Genomic DNA, 21,117 nt, shown 5'->3' on the forward strand with positions numbered 1-21,117 from the left:
AAATGTGAAAATGATCAAATCTTCTGGAGACTCATCTAATCAGAGAACACAGTACATCATGTTGCAGAATCACTTGGCCATCTTTAGCTGCTCTCATCCCTAAAACACGCCGCTTAAGACAAGAGACGTCTCTGGAAGGCAACAGCAGATTCTAAACATGTGCACCTGGCAAACCAGAAAAGGTCATCTGCAAAATGTTTCTGCATGTCGTACAATCCCGTCGTATGATAGCAGTAATAGAACCAGTATAAAAATGGAGCAAGGTTGTTCCTTCACCTCCATGATTACGGTCCATGTTTTATGATACATTGGACTTTTGCTGACTGACTAGTTAGTACTCCATTTTCTTAATGCCCGATGCGTTTACTAGTCTATGCTAAGAGCCAGCTGGAGTTCAAGCCTGCCAATGAACACTTGGATAACTTATGTCTCCTGGTCTAGGATTTCTTTGGAGATGCACTGCTTTCTGGCACATGAAGTCTCATCTGTCTACCAGATAGCTGTTTAAATAGAACCTCCAGAGAACAGGCTTTTATCTTTCTGTAAACACCAGGTGGTTTGTTTTGCTTTCATCTTTGAGTATATTTTCTTTTCTCTGCACCGTCCCCCATCCTCCAGCTCCTCTGAGGTACACGTATCCTCTTCATGCTGTAGTTCTGTTGCACACCTATTACTTTGTATAACAAAACATCTTTTCTGGGATGATCTTTTCCTTACCTCATGTCATTTCACACATATATGTACTCTGTTTCTCTTTAAACACTGTAGAATTCACTCTGATGAAAATGATAGGAAGTTCTCTCAAAATGATTTTCAGTAGGCACAGATTGAAAGGAAAGCCCAAGTGTAAATACTGGACTAGTCTGGACTCTTGAAATCTTGTGTAATCTAATAATGCCTTAACTTTTCTGACTGAAATGTTAAAAACAAAGCACGTGTATCTGAAATGAATTAATTTGCACTGTGACTATTTTCAGAAATGGACATGGACAATAGATTATTATGCCCAAATTTAATTACACTATCATCACAATGAACAGGAATTTTATTATGCTACTCCAGTAATTCTAATGAGCTCCATACACGAAAAGCTCCATGAAACATTCTCAAATAGTATTCTTTTGCAAATATTTCATGTTCATTATGTATTTCAGTACACTACCAATTAAAGAAAGATATACACAGCTATATTTTTTATGGCTACAATAATATCAGATTCTTAGTTGCAGGGCTATCTATTTACAAGCAAAATCAAATCTGCATTTCATTGAAAAGTGTAATTAGATTTTTGCTTCCCCCAGGCTCATAAACAGAAGGGATGTTAAAGAAAGAACAACATACAAATAAAAGCAACTGTTCATTTAATAGGAGGCAGATAAATTTTGAAGGCAACAAATTTTAATGGCCTTGGCATCTGTTTAACATGTCTCCTACAGTGCAATTTCTTTTCATTAAAACAGAATTCTGGCCTGTCTGAAACTAGCAGTAAAGAATAATGGCTATATGTACTGCACAATGCTGAACTGATATATAATTCATGCTTCAAAGTTTACTTACTATAATAGAAATTAAAATTGGTATTCGTATAACCCACCAGGGACCACCATGCTCATTTGTATCCCAGCAACTACAAAAAAAAAGAAGAGGGAAAATGGTGTTGACACTAATAGCATCTGGCAAGCATGACCTATGAAGAGAAGTATTTGGTATATACAAGTCAAAGAGCACTAAAATAATGTTCTAGCCTAGAATTTGGTATTTATTTCTTTCCATGTTTACTTTTTGTTTCCCTGTTTTCAAAATGCATATTCAAATCAGCTGAAACACCATGCGCTGGACCATGCCATTAGAAATTATGGAGATCATTGGCCTTTAGGGAAAGTAAGCTTAGTTTCACTTTGAGTCAGGATACTTCTACAGTAAGCACTTAACAATAGCCTCTAGGTAGCAGGAAGATCTAAAGCAACTGACAGATACAATTTAAATGACATAATTTCCTTGTGGGATATTTAGGTTGCGGATGGCTGGAACTGGTTTAGGAAAATATGAGACTGAACCTGAAACTTTGTCTGAAAAAATGAAAATTTAATTTTCACTGTCAGCTCAACAATTCTGGTCTGAGTACTCTGAGAATAAATGCTTTGAAAGACTAATTAGAAGCAACAGCAATACCCTTCAGAGTTCCTCTAACTGTGATAGTAACAATGAAGGAGAAAGGAGTTAGCCTTCAGTCTACGTGTTAGAGGTCTTGCAAGGAAAACTTAGAAATTATTTAGGACATGATTTTTCAGTTTAAAAACAGAGTCAATTGAAAAATATAAGACAAATCCAAAAAATGGGAGTGTGAAAACCATTTGCCCCACTAACTAGGAATGCTCTCCCATTCCTTGGGGCTAGCAGAAGGAAGTCTGATCTTCCTGCAAAATTCTTACCTCAGCTCCCCTTCCCATGCCAGGAGCCAGGCTTAGCTCTAGTTAGTGACAGTTTTACCTGAACACATGCATCTTACATATGTTTACATTACATTGCTTCTTTTCTGGGAATGTATTTTAGATATACCAAAAAAAAAATCTAGATTTCAATCTTTTGCATTTTTAGTTAGCAAATTAGGATGCCCAGCAACTTACAACCACCGTATGGCAGCACTGAACACAAGGACCCCCACTCCTATTTTAATAGTTTGTCTTCCAAGGCAGATAGCTCTACATGTGGGTTTCAAGGGCTAACATTAGTAATAACCTGTCTCTGCCCACTCCTGCCCTTAGCATTTCCAAATAAACAGGAAGTATAGGCTGCATGCCAAAGAGCTCCTAAACACCTGTCCCTTTACTGCCATTTCTGAAATTTTAAGTTCTGTGTTTGTCTCCTTCAGAACAGCAAACTACCTTTGGATGAACACCACCAGATCCAAGACAAGACTAGCATGGGCACAGATGGAGGCTGTAAGCTTTCCCTCCCTGACATACTTACCCAGTATCCTCTAAAATAATCCGTGTCACTGTCCATGTAATAATGAATATGGTAGGAATTCCTAAAAAAAAAAATAAAATAAAGAGGTTTAGAGAATGATCATAAGAAAGTAAGTCCAGCCTGCTAGTAAGCATCTATTTCCCAAATATGCAGCATATAGAAAACAGTTTAGTGAATGGAGGGAGAGGCCCATGTGATGAGCTATATGATGTAAGCAATGTGTTTCAAATACTGTAGAGAAGTGAGCATATTTCTTATAAAAATGTAGCTATAACCACCAATACACAAAACATGTATGTTAGATTTCTTGCAAGCTGTCACAATGACCTATAAGGGTATAGATACAAATTAGGCATTCCCAATCTATTTGCAAGGACTACAATATAAAACCGAAGAGTAAATCATTTCATACGGAACCATTCCCACAGTGGTTTATTCTCATTTCCAAGCAATACCTAATGTTTTATGACCACTTATTACCGGAAGCTTTAAACTGCTCCAAATATATATATCATTGCACTTTCTGTAAGTGAATGGAATGTGTATTTAGAAACAGATGGAAAATATCATTGTGCTTTTGTAAAAGGCAAGTAGCCTGTTGCTGTGCAGCTAAATTTCCTCTCCCCCCCCGCTAAATTAGGACAGCCTGAATTATGTTTTGTGGTGGCAGTCCCACACCATCCCATCCCTGAACAACCCATGAGTGTTGTCAGGGAGTGCAGATTGGCAGAGGTCGGAGCCAGCCAAGAAGCAAGCTAGCATTTACAGGTCTGCAGGAACTAGAGGGACGAGCATGGAGGTTTTGTGCCCACTCTCCTCCATGCCACAGTGGCTGTACCTACACTGGAGCTGAACAGAAGAACTAATGTGCCCAAGGGCTCATGCCCACCGACCAAAGTCATCCAACAGAAACTGCATGAATGCTTGGTATGAAATACTGAATTTGACTAATACACACATTAAATATATATATATGTATGTATATATATATATTATTGGAAGATGCTTAAGTTCTTACCCCATCCAATCAGCAAATAGACTGTGAAGTGTCTGTTGGGGGAGAATATTAGCACAAGGAGGATGTGGAGGTAAAGTCCTTCAACTAATAGCCAGTAAAAGTTTGCCATAACACCATACTGAAAAAACACCAAAATAGCCTTGCAGCCCACCTGAAATGTGAGAACAGGGGTCAAAGTTATTGCAGGAAAGATGGTGTATAATTCTGTTACTAATATATCCTACACATTTTAACTGTCCATGTAATGCTAGCCCCAGGTTCAGTAGAAATTATTTTCCCTCAGTCAAGCAAATTGAGACATTTAAAATGTTACAGTATATATATATATAAAGAAATTGAATTCTAAGAAAAAAAAAAAGCATACATTTTCAATAGTTAATTAATGAATGGCTATTAGATTAAGTGATCGTCCACTAGGTGGCTGATAAATACATTAAAATTTCATCTGTCTTCCTAACAGTAAAAATTAACAAAGCAATTGCTTTATTAGTTTTTAAAGGCTAAACTGGAAACTGAGTGAAAAGAATAATTTCATATGCTGAATCCTCTAACCAGACTTAGAAAAAAAATTCTGAATGGACTTTTAAAAATGTTTTCCCTTTATAAAATTCTTTAGTGTTTCTTAATTAACAAGACACATAAACATGTATCATAAAATGAAGTCCCACCATACTTATAGTCTCTGTGCTGCTCTTCAGAATTAATTTTCAGATTTCTGCTCTGCTGATGTTCCACAGTGCTGGCTGCTGCTACTTTGGCACTCCCCAGCAGGAATCTGGGATGTGTGAATTGAACATAAAAATGCTCCTGCTGAGACTGAGCTGAGAAATGTGATGATACGGTGAATGTAACAGACTAAACAAAATGGACTAAATAAAACTTCTAGTTTCTGCCTGCTTTATTCTTTTCCCCACTTTAAATACCCTTCATACCTGCACTGTTTCTGTTAAAATTCCAAGTACATCAAATACCTAAGTAAGTAACTTACTCGTTTAGTGATTGATTCCGCTGTCTAAACAGGTGTCTGTTAGGTGAAACGCTCCCAGGTACCCCAGCCTCCAGCTGCTGGTCCACAATGACATGGGTCTCCCAGAGATACTTCTTTGTATCCATCATGTGTGTTGGATAACTCACTGCATCCCCAGTAACACTACATGCCTGTATACATGTCTACATTCAGACAACTAGAGGAGTCCAAAGTCTCGAATTCATTTCACCCAATGTTAGCTGCCTAAAGGTAAGGTTTCTGGTGTAAGCTGGACACCTACTTGCCCCTTCTACAGCTCATAGACAGGCATGTCCTGAGAAAGCTCTGCAGCAGATGACATAAGCCATCCAGTGAGAAAGACAGAAACCCAGAGAAACAGCTTAGTTCAGTCATCTTGTTTGGTAAAATTAACCTTGCCTCTGGACTTCGTACGCGTGGAAGGGATATCCACTGCAGACCAGTACTGGGCCAGAAAATATAACACAGAGAACATTAAGTATTTTAAAATGAAAGTTAAAATTTGTTTTGATGTTTATGGCTGCTCGCAAACAGATTGGCAGTGAATGTCTAAATTTTTTGTAAATCCCTTCAGAATTCCACTACAGATTTACCACACATACTCCTGTGTATTATATACTTGACTTACATACCAGAAACCTGCATTAAAATATTTTCCCTTCCTCCTGCAGCTAATCCTGTATCGGGCACATTTCCAGATGCTGAACGGTCTATCTCTCTTTAAAGAGTCAGCCAGAATTACGGATCTGTGTTATTCAGATCTAATTACCCTGCATTTTGAAGTGTGCACTTTTAAACATCTTTGTGTGCAGCAGAACTGTGGAACATCACACCCATGATGAAAGGGGTCACTCCTGTGTGCTGTTATGTAAGGAAGGTAGGATCCAGCCAGAGCAAGGCAAAACAGCCTTACCCATCTGGTGTCAGATCATCCCACGTACAATGCAACAGAAATTATTCAACAGTCCACAAAACTGGACAAATTCAAACAGGAAAGTATGAGGCTTTGCAGCCAAGAATAACTGGAGGATAAAAGAAATTGCAAAAAGCAAATGGTATTTGAGGGTCCTTTGACCAACCTTTGAAGCACTTAACAATGGTTTACTCCCCCGGCAGTCTGCCTGACTACATTGCCTACTTTGGGCCTACTAATCCAAAACAGTTACTTCTTCATTGGAAAGCTCTCAGATTACTGAGTCATACATACAGCTTGGTAGTCACTGCTAAGGACTTTACTCTTTGGGATAATGTGGCTTCATCTGTATAAAAACATCTTCCATCCATTTTATTTTCAAAAGCTTAAACTCTAGTAAATTACTTCTGAGGGTATTCAGCAATATTTGTAGGGTTCTTTTGCTGAAACAAAAGAGGTAAAGAATGGGGAATATTATATGGTCGGCAGTCTTTTAGCAGCAAGACTTGGTGTTTTTCTAACCCTTGTGCATGAAAATCTAGTAAACACACTAGCGTGCTGTTGTGGTTTAACACTGACAAGCAGCTCAGCACCACACAGACACTCTCTTGCTCCTGCTCCTCTGGAAGGGATTGAGACAAACTTGTGAGTTTGAGATAGGGGTAGCTTAATGGGGAAAAAAAAAGGCTATATAGATGCAAAAGCAGAAAAACTGTATTCTCTACTTCCCATCAGTGAGTAATGCTCAGCCACTTCTTGGGAGGCAGGGCCTCAATACGTGCAGTGGGATCTTGGGGAAGACAAATGCTTTCATAGCAAGAGCTCCCCCTTCTCCTTCACCCCCAGCTTTTATTGCTGAGCCTGACGTCATATGGAATATCCTGTTGGTCAATTTAGGCCAGCTGTCCCTCCCCACCTCTTGCCCTGCCCCATTTTACTGGCCTTTGTGGCCAGGGGTTGGAGATACAGCCTTGATGCTGTACCACCACGGCTCGGCGACAGCCAGAACAGTGGTGCCATATCAACACCATTCCAGCTGCAAGTGCAAAGCACAGCCCTGTGTGGGCTCCTGTGGGGAAAGTTAACTCCATCCCACCCAGAACCAGTGTACTTGCCAAGGACACAGACCACAGCAATTCTGTCCTATTCAGAAAGTACAAAGGACTTGTTAAAGGTAACTCCTGCAAATAAAGGATAAAGAAAACTCCTCCTTCCTTATTTCTTTCCCTCCACTGGTATCTGCCCGGTCCCTGGACCCCTGATAGAGTTGTTGGAAAACTTCCAGACAAGCTGCCTTTCACCCTTCCCATCTCATGGCACTCCTCTTAATCTTAAAATCTCCCAGGATTAATGCAGTGGCTATATTTATTCTCATCTATAGCTGTTTGTGATTTGTTTTGGCAGATTGATCTGCTGTCCGTACATGGACATGCAAACCAACAATAACTTCTCTTACTTCTTCTCTGGTTACTTCTAATAGACCTCTTGACCGGTCATTATATTCTCCGCAGAACTGTGTACACTGACAACTCGGTATTTCTGAATATTTACAAGGACCCAGGAGGACAATTTAGTGACACAACAGTATTATGCCAGGTAGTAAATGAGGTTTATTACCCATGAGGTTTGATCCTCTTCACAGGGAGCAGTGTTGGAGCTGGAATAGAGAATATCATCCTTGACTAAAACAGAGATTGCTCTTAGAATGAAGGAGAGGAACAGGTTCAGATGGATGTAGTTCCGAGTACAGTGAAGTTTTCTAAAAAATTAAAAAACAGGCATTTTAGATTTCAAGACAGAAAGGCTCTTGAACAGGCTTGTATTACTCTCTGGTTGTTTCTTAGTAATAGGAACCTTAAGAGCCTACCCTTTCTTTCTCTGTCATATTGTCAGTACTGCCTTGTTGTTTTCTTTTGTCATCATCACCATCACCATTATTATGTGCTGTCCAAAATATACAAATAAAGTTTCTCTTACACCTTTTCAATATCAAAGACCAAAAGATCACAGTGGTGTTTTAACATAAGTTGACAGTAAACATAGGTTATCATATCCTTTTGTGTGTGCACTCATTTTCTAGCAAATAAAACGTTGATTAGCCTGGAAATATTTCAGAAATGCTACCTTCTATTTTTTTCTGGTTTCATTTTTTACTTCTTTAACTCCTTTATTTTGCTAAATAATGCTTTTTTTTTATCCTACTATGTGAGTCTATGCAAGAACAATTAAAAATGCTTGCAGAGCATGCAGAGCCTATCCTTTCTGTACAGTGAGACGTAAAGCTTTGCTTCTTTAGTCCAGCAGTCACGCAAAAGCCTTACAAACAAATGACAAATTAAATCTTCCAAGTAAGTGAATGAGCGTTCGGGAGGAGTGAGTTAGAAGCCGAGGGCATTTCACTTAAGACACACTCCTTTGAAGATCTTCCCATTTTGCAGATATTTGTTTTAGCAAATGGCCAGAAACCAAACTGTTAAGATTTTTTTTGGTCAAAAACAGAACCTTGAACTACATCAGGATATAAACCAGAAGCCAGGGCATTTTAGCAAGTATGAACAATGAAAGAATGAAGATACAATAGAATATTATGGCTAGTCATTGTGGTGTGCGATGTCAGCTTCCAAGCAGTCTTCAGGTTTTGATTTTTACAGAACACTGAATAATGCAATGACTAAAGTAAGCACAGTTACAGTGAGCATTGGGAAATAAATAATAGATCCATCTTGCTAGCCTATGGTTTGGCAAAGGACATAATACCAGGCTAAATTTATATCAGTTGTTAAAAAATCAGTGATTTCTGTGGCTGTATGTGTCCTTTGCTGAAAATGCTTCTGAGAAAAACTGAAATACCACTATTACTCTGGACTGCATCACATGTTCCTATAGGACTCAGAGATACGTGCAAGAAGCGAGTGGGAGAAAATATTTTTCGTGAGTGACTAACTTAGATTATTAGTTCTTCATCCCTTTCAATAGAGGAAATTATAAATGTTAGATCTACAAAAGGCTGTCAAACCAACATTTTGGAGGTGGTGGGCAAGAAAGTCTCTTTAATTAGGGTTAGGTACTATGATTCAGAATAACAAAAAAATGCTGTTTTTTAACAGTGAAACATAAGGTGCTATCCTTTTTTCCTGTGATAAGGCTAAGTTATGATAGAAAAATGTCATGTGAGGAATGTTGACAGTTAATGCATGGGAGCACATCTTATAAAAATGATTGAGATTCATATTTTTCTCCTTGTTAATAAACACATATTAGAAAAACTGACATGTTTTTGGTAAGGTTTGCTATACAGGAGTTACCCTGAAGAAAGTATATTAAGGTAACTAGAATTTCAGTGTTAAGCAGAAATATGCTGTTCTACAATTTGTTTTCACTCTGAGTTGAAACAAACCAATATGTTTTAAAATATCTGAAAAATACTTCTTTTCAAATCAATTGTTTTGTTTCCACTTTTCTAAAACTTTATGACATTAAAATTCAGACATTCAAAATGAAGAAACATGCATTCTAAGAATGGTAAAGGCACTTCTCTTGACTAAATCAAAATTATTACTTTTGATGTTCATAAAACGTTTATAGAAATGAGAGTGTGCCTGACAAATTGGCAACCTCTAAGAGAAAAGTATTGTGCCAGCAAATTTACAGTTAGCTTTAATCACAGTAAGTACATAGAGTATTATGTGGGGAGTGACACTGTAGTAACTTGAAAAATGCTGCCAGCTTAGTCTAGCAAGGTATTTTGAGATATTCACATTCTATGTCTTTGTTCTGAGATTAGAAGATCAGCCAGAGATAAGATCCTTTTGTTTTACAATGCTTCTAAACCTGTCGTTTATATTAATAATGGGAGCTTATGTACTATTTCTATAAAAATTAAAATCTGGTAAAGTGGCAACCATCTTTTGAAGAAATGTAAAACAGAATATTGCAACTGCACAGAAACTTCCACCAAAACCAAACCAAACCAAAACAAAACACTTTTCAACACCCAACAGTTCTGCCTTTCATGTGCTTAAAACAGCTGATACTTTAAGCTGATACTCTAAACAACTGCAAAGCCCTGAGGCTGAATCTGCTCTGCCAGACAACACTAACAATTTACAGTGGAGTGCAGAAGTAAAGCAGTAATACCTAAAAAAGAATTTCCACTTCTTTGTCACGAACACACGGCCTACACTTAAATTAAATTCCACATCACTCGATGTTCTTTCAGAAAATAATACTGCACATATTTGGGATTACAAGCAGTATAATTTGAAGCATACATATACAAATCCAGCAATGCACAATTTTAATTATCTCTGGGTTTAGTAATATCCAGAGTTCAAAACTTAATCCTGCTGGAAAAAGTCAGGATTTTGACAACCCCACTGCTTTAGTAACTTCTGATTCATAACTCACTGCCTAACTACCAAATCTCCTTGAGATAGTTTCACTTAGAGAAGTTATTTGCTCTGCAAAATCTGTTTGTTACAACTGACTTCTGGATATGGACAACATTCATATGTCTATAATATAATGTCTTCAATGTGTTAGTAGGTTTTAGCAGTTTTGATGCATGATTTGTCTGTAGTGTTTGGTAGTAGAAACCAAAGATAACTATGAATGACTCCTTTTTTTTATTTTTTTAAAGATATTCCAAAAGACAATCATAGGTCATGTATCTGCTCTTAATCATCTCTGAATATTTAATTATTGAGAAAATTTTATGTTAGTCTGAAAGATTTACAGAATGTGGCATAGGAACAGTTCATCAGAGGACTGAGGCTCTGTCAAACAAACATGCAGCCCTCTACAAATTGCATGTACTTTTTTTTCCTGCTAATCTGAGAGATGTATTTGCTTGTTCTTCTTGGTGCAGAGTGGAACTGAAAAGTTGTATGAGGTTAATAATGGAGAATATAAAAGTTATTCTATTAGACAGTAGTGAAACTTAAAGGCATGAAGGTGGAGAAAGTGAGAAAAGCTATGACATCAATAATAAGATTTTGCTCTGTATTTTGCCACTTGGGGATTCCTTTCCATCTCAGAAAACTCCCAGAAATAAGGCAAAAACAATACACAGTACTGCCTTTCCCAACACTGCCTAAGGAAAACTTTGTCCATTCAACACTATCCTTCAGCACAATCACCCACACCCTTGCAACTTCTCTTGGACAAATTAATGATTTCCTTCAATTATAGTACCCCTGAAGACAACTCAGAAGCTTCTGAAAAGGATGGCTGCCCACTTGTCTGGTGTTAAGACCAGCATCCTCCTCATTTTCAAGACCAATTTGTGGTATAAATTTTTAAAATCAAAGAAAAAATACTTTATAAGTCCATTCCTAAATGACTATTCTTTTTTACATAGGCTGTGATGTCTGTACATTTGTTAAGTGCTTTGACATTTTTAATATGATTGGTGCTAGCAAAAATCATGTTAGCATCACATTACTGTCAGCTGTTTGAGAAAAAATGTAAAAATTATGCATTTTCTAAAAATCAGAGCAATGAGTTATCAAACAACAATTAAAACTGCCTTACCATTGTTCATATTTACTCATGAAAAATACATACCTGAAAAGGCAAAGGATTATACTTCCTGTTGTAAGAGCAATCAGAGATACGCTGTGTCCAAGGGTATAAATTGCCTTCACCCTTACATAGAAGTTGACCTGCACAGAAATATATATATGCAGAAAGCACTTACTGACATGCAGAATTGACTGAAATTACATAATTTTCCATTAAATAGACCTGGAGACTAAATAAATAGCATTATTTTCATTCTTTGCTCTACAGAATGTGATGAGAATGTCTTACATCCTTATTCCATCATATTTTTGCAATCCAACATAACAAGCCAATTGACATCTGCAGAAAATTCAGCCTCAGGAACTCAGATGCACAAACTGGTGCAATTTCAGCTGATTATTCCATGTCAGTGAGGTCAAAGAAAGTATGAGATTTAAAAACTTCCATAAACAATTGAAATAAAGAATGAGCCACAGTTTGAAGGAATGTATCATCTCCGAAAAAGACAGTCTCTCTGTCCTTCTGCTCCAGTGTGCTTAGCAATGCATTTATACATGAGTCTAATTTTAATGACGTCTAAATCCCATTAATTTTGTAATCTATGTGTTCAAATACTTGCCACCCAAACAACCCTTTCCTTATTTAGTTAAGTTCTTTGCTATAACTTGGAAAGGAATTTTTTCAGTAGAGGAAAAGCAGACTGAAGCACACAGTCTGTTGGTTGCAGTTATGTGTAAATTTACCAGCTACGTATTACATTAAATCCCATTCTAAATGACAACATCGAGTAATGCTAAATACCTTAGAATTAAGCAGCTTCTTCATTTGTGCTTACAACGAAGACATTAGATTGAGATTATTTTCAACCGAAGCTAAATAAAATATTAAAAATGTTGAGTTTTTTAATATTCTGAAATTGTTTTTCATAGCAGTGTAGAATGTGCTATGTAAAAGAGACAGAATTTCAATTTATTGCACAGTTATAACACCTAGCTTCTAAAGCCGTGTCTGTAAAAAGTAGCGAGAAAGCAATACCTTTAAATAAACCAAGTTAGCAGAAAGAAAAGTAAATCACTTAATATATTTATTTTTATAAAATTTAAACGGCCAAGTGAAGAGGCAATTTCAACAACTAATTTCAAATGCTGAAATTAGCTGGACATTCATTTAACACATATTATACAGATCATGAACAAGACTAAATGAAATGTGTTAAATGAAATTAAGAATCTTGGAACTACAAGCTGTGGTTAAAGGGGAAAAACGAGGAAAACAGATTAACTGCAGTAGTTCTTAAGACTATTCATTGCAACTGTCATGCTTGTTAGGAGCTAAAAGTGGTATGCAAGGTATCACAGAAAACAAAAATCTCTTTTTTTAATTAGAGAAGGAAGACGTGATGACCTTTTTGACAGCAGTCCTGACATTGTAACGCTTTGTAAGCTTAACATAATATTCATGTACTGCAGACTAAATACAAAAATATAGACTTACTGAAGTTTCCAGTGTGACTAGAATGACCAAAAGAAAGTTTTTCAGTTAAAATCCTGAAGAATAAATATTACTATAAAAAAAAAAAGGGGGGGGGGTGCATCCCTGACTGATTAAAATAGTAAAAGATAAAGTATTATTTTATTGCTCTCTCCAAGACTTGACTCTATAACAAGTCTGCAGCATATTTGGAGAACCCTACTGCCTTCCTAGGGACTCTGCAAGCATAAATTATAGGCTCTATTTCACCTAGCATTAGGTGTCAATACTGCAAATATTAACATTTAAGACAATGTAGGGTCTCTATAAGGACTTCTGTGAAGCACTTCATGTAACTATGTAAGCAGTCAATATGGACTTCACTGGATATATTTCTACTGAGAAGCCTCACAAGGACTAATTCTAGTGTAGCTACCCAGAGACTACCAGCTTGCACTTCAATGGATGCCTGACAAAGATCATTTTTTTCCACAAGAATCCCATGTTTGTTAAATAGGACTCTAAATAGTTCAGTGTTTCTTGAAGTTATTTCTAAAATAGTTTTCTAGGATAATTCTAAATTAATTTTTTTTCAAAATCAACATAATTTCATAAAAAATCAGTTCTGAACTGCCCTTCAATTCCCTGCTAGAATGGCAGAATTATATTCTCCAATTTGGCTCATTTTTGGACAGCTCTAAAAACTATGCCTGGAGACAACTACTTATGAGCACCCCTGTGCTTCTTTAATTTGACTTTTGTCATAGCAAAAGGAACATCAGACAATCTCCAGGCAATTTTATGGTAATAATGTGATAGTTTCTCAGCAGCAATTACTACAGATCATGGCAGCAGGAATGCTACAAATACATTGGGCACCCTATTTCACCTATTCAACCTGACCTGCTCTGCAAAATCATGAAGAAAGGATGTTCCAATAAATGACTTGGCAGCCTTATACACGCGTCATGAGTATTCTGGGAAAAAATAAAAAAATAAAAAAATCCTGATCTTGTGCAGATCAGGAGTTGCAAATGTAGGCTGTAAAGTTTGGAAACAATGCACAGCAGAACCACAGTATGTTCTATTTGTTATCATCTTGTTGGTATTTGGAGGCCCCATTAAAACACATTTCTACAGAACGTACAAACAGAAATCAGAAGGGTCTCTAAATCAAAACTTCTTAACATCCACTATGTAAATATTGTAAATTTGAGGGAGATAAATGTCATTTGCAAAAGAAGTTGCAATGACAATAAATCTGTGTTGTTTAAATACTGACTGGAAATTTTTATTGTTCTCTTTCTCAGAAAAAAAAAAAAAAAGATTAGCAGAGATACCCTTTTACTAACAATGATGTTCAGCTAAACAGAAGTCATCACATTGTAACAGAGTAGAGGCAGGGTCTCTCCAGGTATGCTAAAGGCATGCATGAAAAATCTGGTAAGAGAGGACGTAGGGAGAACTTTAAAATGCTCTCATCTTGTACTGGGAACTACCAAGTAGCTTAACCAAAGCTTAACCAAGTAGCTTTAAAACAAACAAACAAACAAACATTGTCTTCCTGTAAATTGTATTTGCTAATAGTCTTCAAAAGGTAATCATGTAAACCAGGACTTTTGATGTAAATTGTGTCCTGGCCCAGTGGAAATGTCTTCTTCCCTCTCATTCAGGTTTCTCACTGTGCTAGAAAATCTTAAAAAAGCTGTAAGGACCCTTTCTGCTGCACAGTAGTGGAGTAGTTCTATGAATTGGTTATAAGAACTGCTCCAAAGACAGTCTTAGGTCTGCCTGGCTAAGCAGCAGAAATAACTCCAAGATGAGTTTGTGAGTTTGGCACGTGCAAGCTCATGCATTTGCTGCTAAACAGATGAGTCAGCTGACTCAAATGTACACCTAAGTACCATGGTCTCTATTCTTCAGACTTAAGATTAGTTCTCTCTGCCTAGAACCTTCCTTTACTTCCTCACTTCATTCAAAAACTCTTGTGTTGACTTTCTTACTGCTGATATTTATATTAGGCCTTGAACCCCTTTTCTGCAGATTCTGTGAAAAACTCTGGAAATATATAGAATCCTAGAATAATTCAGGTTGGCAAAGACCTCTAAGATCATCAAGTCCAACCGTTAACCCAGCACTGCCAAGTCTACTACGGAACCATGTCCCTAAGCACCAGATGTACACGTCTTTTGAATAGCTCCAAGGATTGCGACTCAACTACTTCCCTGGGCAACCTGTCCCAATGCTTCACAACTCTCAGTGCAGAATTTTTCACTCATATCCAATCTAAACCTCCCTTGGCACAACTCAAAGCCATTTCCTCTTGTCCTATCACTTGCTGCTTGAGAGAAGAGACCAACTCCACCCCACTACAACCTCCTTTGAGGTAGTTGTAGAGGGCAATAAGGTCTCTCCTGAGCCTCCTTTTCTCTAGGCTGATAAATGACCCCAGTTCCCTCATCTGCCCCTTGTAAGACTTGTTCTCGAGACCCTTCATAAGCTTCATTGTCCTACTTTGGACATGCTCCAGCACCTCAGTGTCTTGTTGAGCCTCATAAAATTGGCCTTGGTCCATTGATCCATCCTATCCAGATCTCTCTGTAGAGCCTTGGAGAGAACTGGGCCCAATACTGAGCCTTGGGGGACACCGCTTGTGACAGATCTGCAACTAGATTTAACTCCATTCACTCTGTGGGCCTGGCCAAAGTTCTTTACCCAGCAAAGTATACGCCTGTCCAAGCCATGAGCAGCCAGTTACTCTGGGAGAACGATGTGAGAAACTGTCAAAAGCTTTACTAAAGCCTAGGTAGACAGCATGCACTTTTCATTGCTATTTTGATGTAAGAAACCATAAGAATATTTGAATTAATAAAATACATGTACTTACAATAAAGATACTAGCAATTCTGTTTATATAATTCTGTTGCTAATGACTAGTTATCCAACATTTACTTGAGAGATCAAATCGTCCAGCAACTATGAGAAGTAATTTCAGTTTACACACTTCCTTTCAACGGTAGGAAGTAGCTATTCTTGAACATTTCACGTTTTTGAGAACCCATTACTCAAGTATTTGACTTCTGCCTGACACTGAATATAACATTAATTTCTCAAAAATGAGTCATAAAATCTTTTACTATTAATTGACACAAAGGATTATCACATCTGATAATCTCACACATGGAGATCTAATCTCACACATGGAGATCAGTCTCATCTGCAACAGTCCCACTTGCAATGTTTAATGTTGTCATCATGTTTACCCAGCTTTTCTGACTTTCATAGCAACACACATACTAGCTCTCCTTCTGCAGCCAGAGATACTGATTACAGAAACAAGTCCTGAAAAAAAAAATGCAGTCAAGAGAGACATTCAGTTCATTCTTAAGTAGACACTACCTTTTGGTCAGCACAATCCCACCAATGTAATTAAGTACGTACTTGCCTAAATGTAGTCAACTAGTACTTCTTGAGATGCCCCATGGCATCTAAGATACCTGCATGGCAGATATGACAAAGGGCCTCTTAGCTGGAATTGGAGTGGTGTATAAAATGATGCTAGATGTCTATGTTTAGGCAAACACATCAAGCCCTGTTTCCACACACCAGTGATTAGTCAGCTACGTCTCAAATAAATATCTAACTTTAGGAATTCTGATTTGCAAGTTGAATTTCAGCCTTCCAGGTTTTAAAATACGTGGTAAGTAAGCTTATGTAAATGACTGGAAAGAATTCAATGTGGTTAACTGTACAGATATGGACAAGACTGAAAGACATAAGAAACTTGTTCCAGGACAAGGTCTGATGTTCTGAACATAGTCAGTTTCCACCAGATTTAAAAAAAAAAAAAAAAAAAAAAGCTACCGTGTACAGTGAAAGTTTTCACATTTGAGTTCTATTTTGAATGGAAAAGAACATATCTCTTGTCTTCGGACCACTTCTCCTGACGCAATATTTGCTATTCAACAAGTCCATTGCTTATAAAACAGACACCACTTGTGTCATCATCTAATTCTCATCTATGTAGTGCATTTTTATGATGTTAATAACATTTTAAAAGGCCTAAGCATACCAGATCTAGAGAGAGATAGTATATTCTCCTTAGTTTTTGTCTTGGCTTGGAAGTATTTGCTTGGGAAATATGTAAATTGTTTGGTGCCAAGTATATCACATGTATATCTATGTTTAGTCTGCATTGCCTTTGCTCACTTTTTCCATATCTTTGCCCATCTTCACTTCAGAATGACTTGCATTGGTCCTACATTCGTTTCTTCCCTTCATTGCTGCTCTAGACAGAGAACCTTGTACACTTGCATAAATAAAGAACACAGAATCAACTGATTTACAGACACGAATGACCCACGGTCACTCCACTCCTTAGATGGCATGCACCAAGACGTTTATAGGAATGATTCTGGACCAGAACTTATTATTGGGAAATTGCAGTCAGACCACTGTTCCCATGGGAAACCCTCAATTCTGCTTATATGTTCTGAATTACTCCATGTCAAGAACAATTTGAACTCAATATATCTTTTCCTTTCCCTGTTCTTGGAATCATAAGGGATTCCATTACACTGAGTAAAAACACTGAAATTTCTCTGCTTTATGCAATTCAACTTAGATTTTTTTTTTTTTTATGGCATAATTTTTTTTTGGAGATCCCTGTAAAGTCGATCTTAGGAAAAGCAATTTCACTTCCCTGTAAATGTTTTCCATGCCCAGAAATGTACAGTTTCTGTTTACTTCCTCAAAATAAGTTAGAATAAAGTGCAGGATAGTACAGTGAAGTAACAGATGCACTAATTCATCTGTTAATGTTACATCTGTTGAATGCAACAGATGCACTTAAGCTGCTGAATTTTGCAGAGGTGAGTTCATCTGAACTAGGTACCAATTTTCTTATTATAACCTTGGAATAGAAGCAGCAGTGTTATTCATCTTGTCCTACAAGAGACATCTAAAATAATTTGGAGGGACAGTGAAGTAAAAACACCTACTTCTTCATTAAGTACAAAGGGAACCTAGAAAGACTAGAGCAGATGCAGATGATAGGTGTCTACATTTAGCCAATATGACTCTATCTCAGGAGTTTCTCCACTGACTTTGTTGGCCTTCCATCAGGCAGTAAAAGTATTACACAGCTTTGGCTCTTTATTTAAGATTTTTTTCCTTTATTCTTTTTTTTTTTTTTCTCCTATCTTGTTTTAAAGGCCATCATATGAAGTTTAGCACTTGTTTTTGCCTCTGTTTGGTAGTTTTTGCAACTGAGGTTCAACTCCCACAGAATTTCAGATATCACGTTTTCTCAGTAATAATATCATGAAAGCGACAACCCTAATATATTTTAAAAAAAAAATTCAAGTAACTACCAGTGACTAGGTGAAATCAATAATGTAGGTCTCCTTTAGCTTAATCCATATAATGATGGTATCTAATCCTTCTAAAAGGTAATCAGCTCAACAGAACTAGTCATTCTCTCTCCTGAGAGAGAGGGAGTCAGTGGAGGAGAACAGACTCTTCTATGCTATGATTCATGTTCTTCACTGTGCTCATGATGATTCAAAGAAATTAGGAGGAAATTATTTGCATCCAGGCTCCAAAGACTTGGTCTACTTTGATAGTACAGAAGGCATGGGCTGTCTGGAATATATGCAGGTGCGTACATTGTGCAATGTAGTCAGATGAAGTTTGTCAGAGTTTTAAATCTTAGCCACATAAAAGCGTGTATTTTTTTGCTTACTATTCAGAAATATCAGTTTTGTGATGTGTCCTTATGTTACCAGCCATTATATTATTATTTTTGGTAACTACAGACAATCCTATAGCGATGCCAGCATGTAACAAAACGAGCATGTATCTCAAAGTTACTGAAATAATGAAAAAGAAAGCAGTAGTTTTTGGTACACAGATATCACAGAGAAGTGAGAGAGGAGACATTTTTGAAAGGAAATTTACCTAAAGATCAGGTGTCAGAAGCTACTGATTATGGTATGCTTTAAATAATCTTTTGAAATAGAAATATATAAAAATTATGGATTTTAATATTCTGTTGCACCATTCTTACAATATATAGGAACTTTAATATGTATATACAGCTGTGTGCACATATATTATGTATATTTTATAAATCAGTTAGATACTAAGGTAGTTCAAGTAAACCTGATTTAAATCAAATTAAAGACAATGTTCTTCAATTCAGCTTAGTTCAAAACTACAGTTTAACTGATGAAAGCATAGCCAGAGTTTGAGACTCCATCTTTTTAATTCCTTTCTTCTGTTACTATTTACATTTATTCAGAGTAAGACATCGGTGAAAGGACTTGTCATTCTCAACAGATCTAAAATGAGCAGAGTTCTTCACACAGAGAACATGAACACATTCCAGTTCTAGATATGATAATCTGCAGATGTTATTTTTGTTCAGCATATCCTGTCCTTTTCTCTTAAAGTGCATCTTGCAGAAGACAATACTGCAGAATGATTTTAGAGCATGTCAAAAAAAACACAGGATGTCCATTTCAAATTTGTTCCTCCTTAATAGCATCCCTATGTTACATTTGTGCAAAGAAAAGTTTTGATAAAAACTTTAACAAAAGTTAAAATCCCTTCTCTAACATATTTTGTATCTTACAATCAATGTCTTACAGCTATGTTGCCTCTTATTAACTCATCATATAACTTGCCTTTCTGACTTGTGCCCTCTATTTTCTGAGATGTGAATCTAAACTTAAATAGGTAGATAGTGAGAGAATGATATCATTGAAAGGTTTTTTTTGCCTCATGGCCTCCTTACCTTAGGAATAAAATTCTATCTTCTGTCTTTACCAATGAAGTAAACACCACTGTATTGAGTTCTTGACTGAGCTGTCCACAGTAATATTTCCATAATTTCCTGGAGAGTTGATATCTAATTCATAACCTCTGGGTGCTCTTGGTTAAATGTACAAATTGTTCCTTTCAGGTCTGCTCTCAGCTGGCTGGTCCAGACTATGATCTGCTATCATGTTGCCATGTTACCCAACTTTGGCTGCTGTAATTTTGCAAAGGCATTAAATGAATGGGCAAAAGCAATAATATAGTAATAAAAAAATGAAGGATGTTCCTATTAAAATTGTTTATGAACACTGAAAGAGAATGAAAGCAATTTAAATGGATTTACAGGCTGTCTCAGAATTCAATACAAATGTGTCCATTTCTGACATTACTGTCATTTAAATAGTGAATTTCCAAAGTCAGTAGTAAATAATCTGCTAAAGCAAATGGTGAATGGTCCACAAAACCCCTGAAGGCAAAACGGGATTCTCATGTCCTTTACTCCAGTTCTCTTCTGATTCAGCTATTATCAACTTGTTACTGAGGTGATTTCCTTAGAAATTTCATGGAAAATCGGTAGGGGGGAGGGAGAATACCTTGGGAGGCACTCCTGAAGGGCAGAGGAGTCCAGGAAAGCTGGACACTCTTAAAGAAGGAACCCCTAAATGCACAGGAGAAGGCTGTCCCCATGTACTGAAAGATGAGCCAGAAGGGAAGAAGACCGGCCTGGCTGAACAGAGAGCTTAGGCTAAAGCTCGGAAAGAAAAAAAAAAAAAAGTTTTTGAAATTGGAAGAAGGGGAGGGCTACTCAGGAGGACCACAAAGATGTCATCAGGCTGTGCAGGGAGAAAATTAAAAGGACCAAAGCCCAGCTTAAGCTCAATCTGACTTCTGCTGTTAAGGACAATAAGAAACATTTTTATAAATAGATAAATGAGAAAAGGAGGACTAAGGATAATCTCAAGCAATTATTGGATGTGGGGGGAAACACAGTGACAAGAGATGAGGAAAAGGCTGAGCTTCTTAATGCCTTCTTTGCCTCAGACTTTAGTAGTAAGACCAGTTGGTTCTCTTGTTACCCAGTCCCCTGAACTGGAAGATAGGGATAGGTTTGCAGATGAAATAGTGTTGATCTGCTTGAGGGCAGGAAGGCTCTACAAAGGGATCTGGATAGGATGGGTCAATGGGCCGAGGCCAACTGTATGAGGTTCAACATGGCTAAGTGCACTTGGGACACAACAACCCCATGCAATGCTGCAGGCTGGGACAGAGTGTCTGGAAAGCTGCCTCAAAGAAAGGGACCTGGGGGTATTGGTTGATAGCCACCAGTGTGCTCAGGTGGCCAAGAGGGCCAACAGCATCCTAGCTTGTATCAGAAATGGTGTGGCCAGCAGCAGCACT

The 21,117-nt window shown here is 37.3% G+C and overlaps 1 protein-coding gene across 2 annotated transcripts in view; it reads right to left on the reverse strand.

The window, feature by feature from the left end:
* The window catches only part of VIPR2 (vasoactive intestinal peptide receptor 2), a 62,454-nt gene that overhangs the window by 11,647 nt on the left and 29,690 nt on the right, over nt 1-21,117 (reverse strand). For both annotated transcript variants that reach the window (XM_080581708.1, XM_080581707.1), the window contains 5 exons: nt 11,473-11,570; nt 7,525-7,666; nt 3,989-4,139; nt 2,971-3,031; nt 1,558-1,627 (listed from right to left, as the gene is read on the reverse strand). In XM_080581708.1, coding sequence (XP_080437834.1) covers nt 1,558-1,627; nt 2,971-3,031; nt 3,989-4,139; nt 7,525-7,666; nt 11,473-11,570 — 522 coding nt within the window. The remainder of the gene's footprint in view (nt 1-1,557; nt 1,628-2,970; nt 3,032-3,988; nt 4,140-7,524; nt 7,667-11,472; nt 11,571-21,117) is intronic.

The sequence above is a fragment of the Anser brachyrhynchus genome (genome assembly GCF_964034855.1).
Source record: "Anser brachyrhynchus genome assembly, chromosome: 2".
NCBI lineage: Eukaryota > Metazoa > Chordata > Aves > Anseriformes > Anatidae > Anser > Anser brachyrhynchus.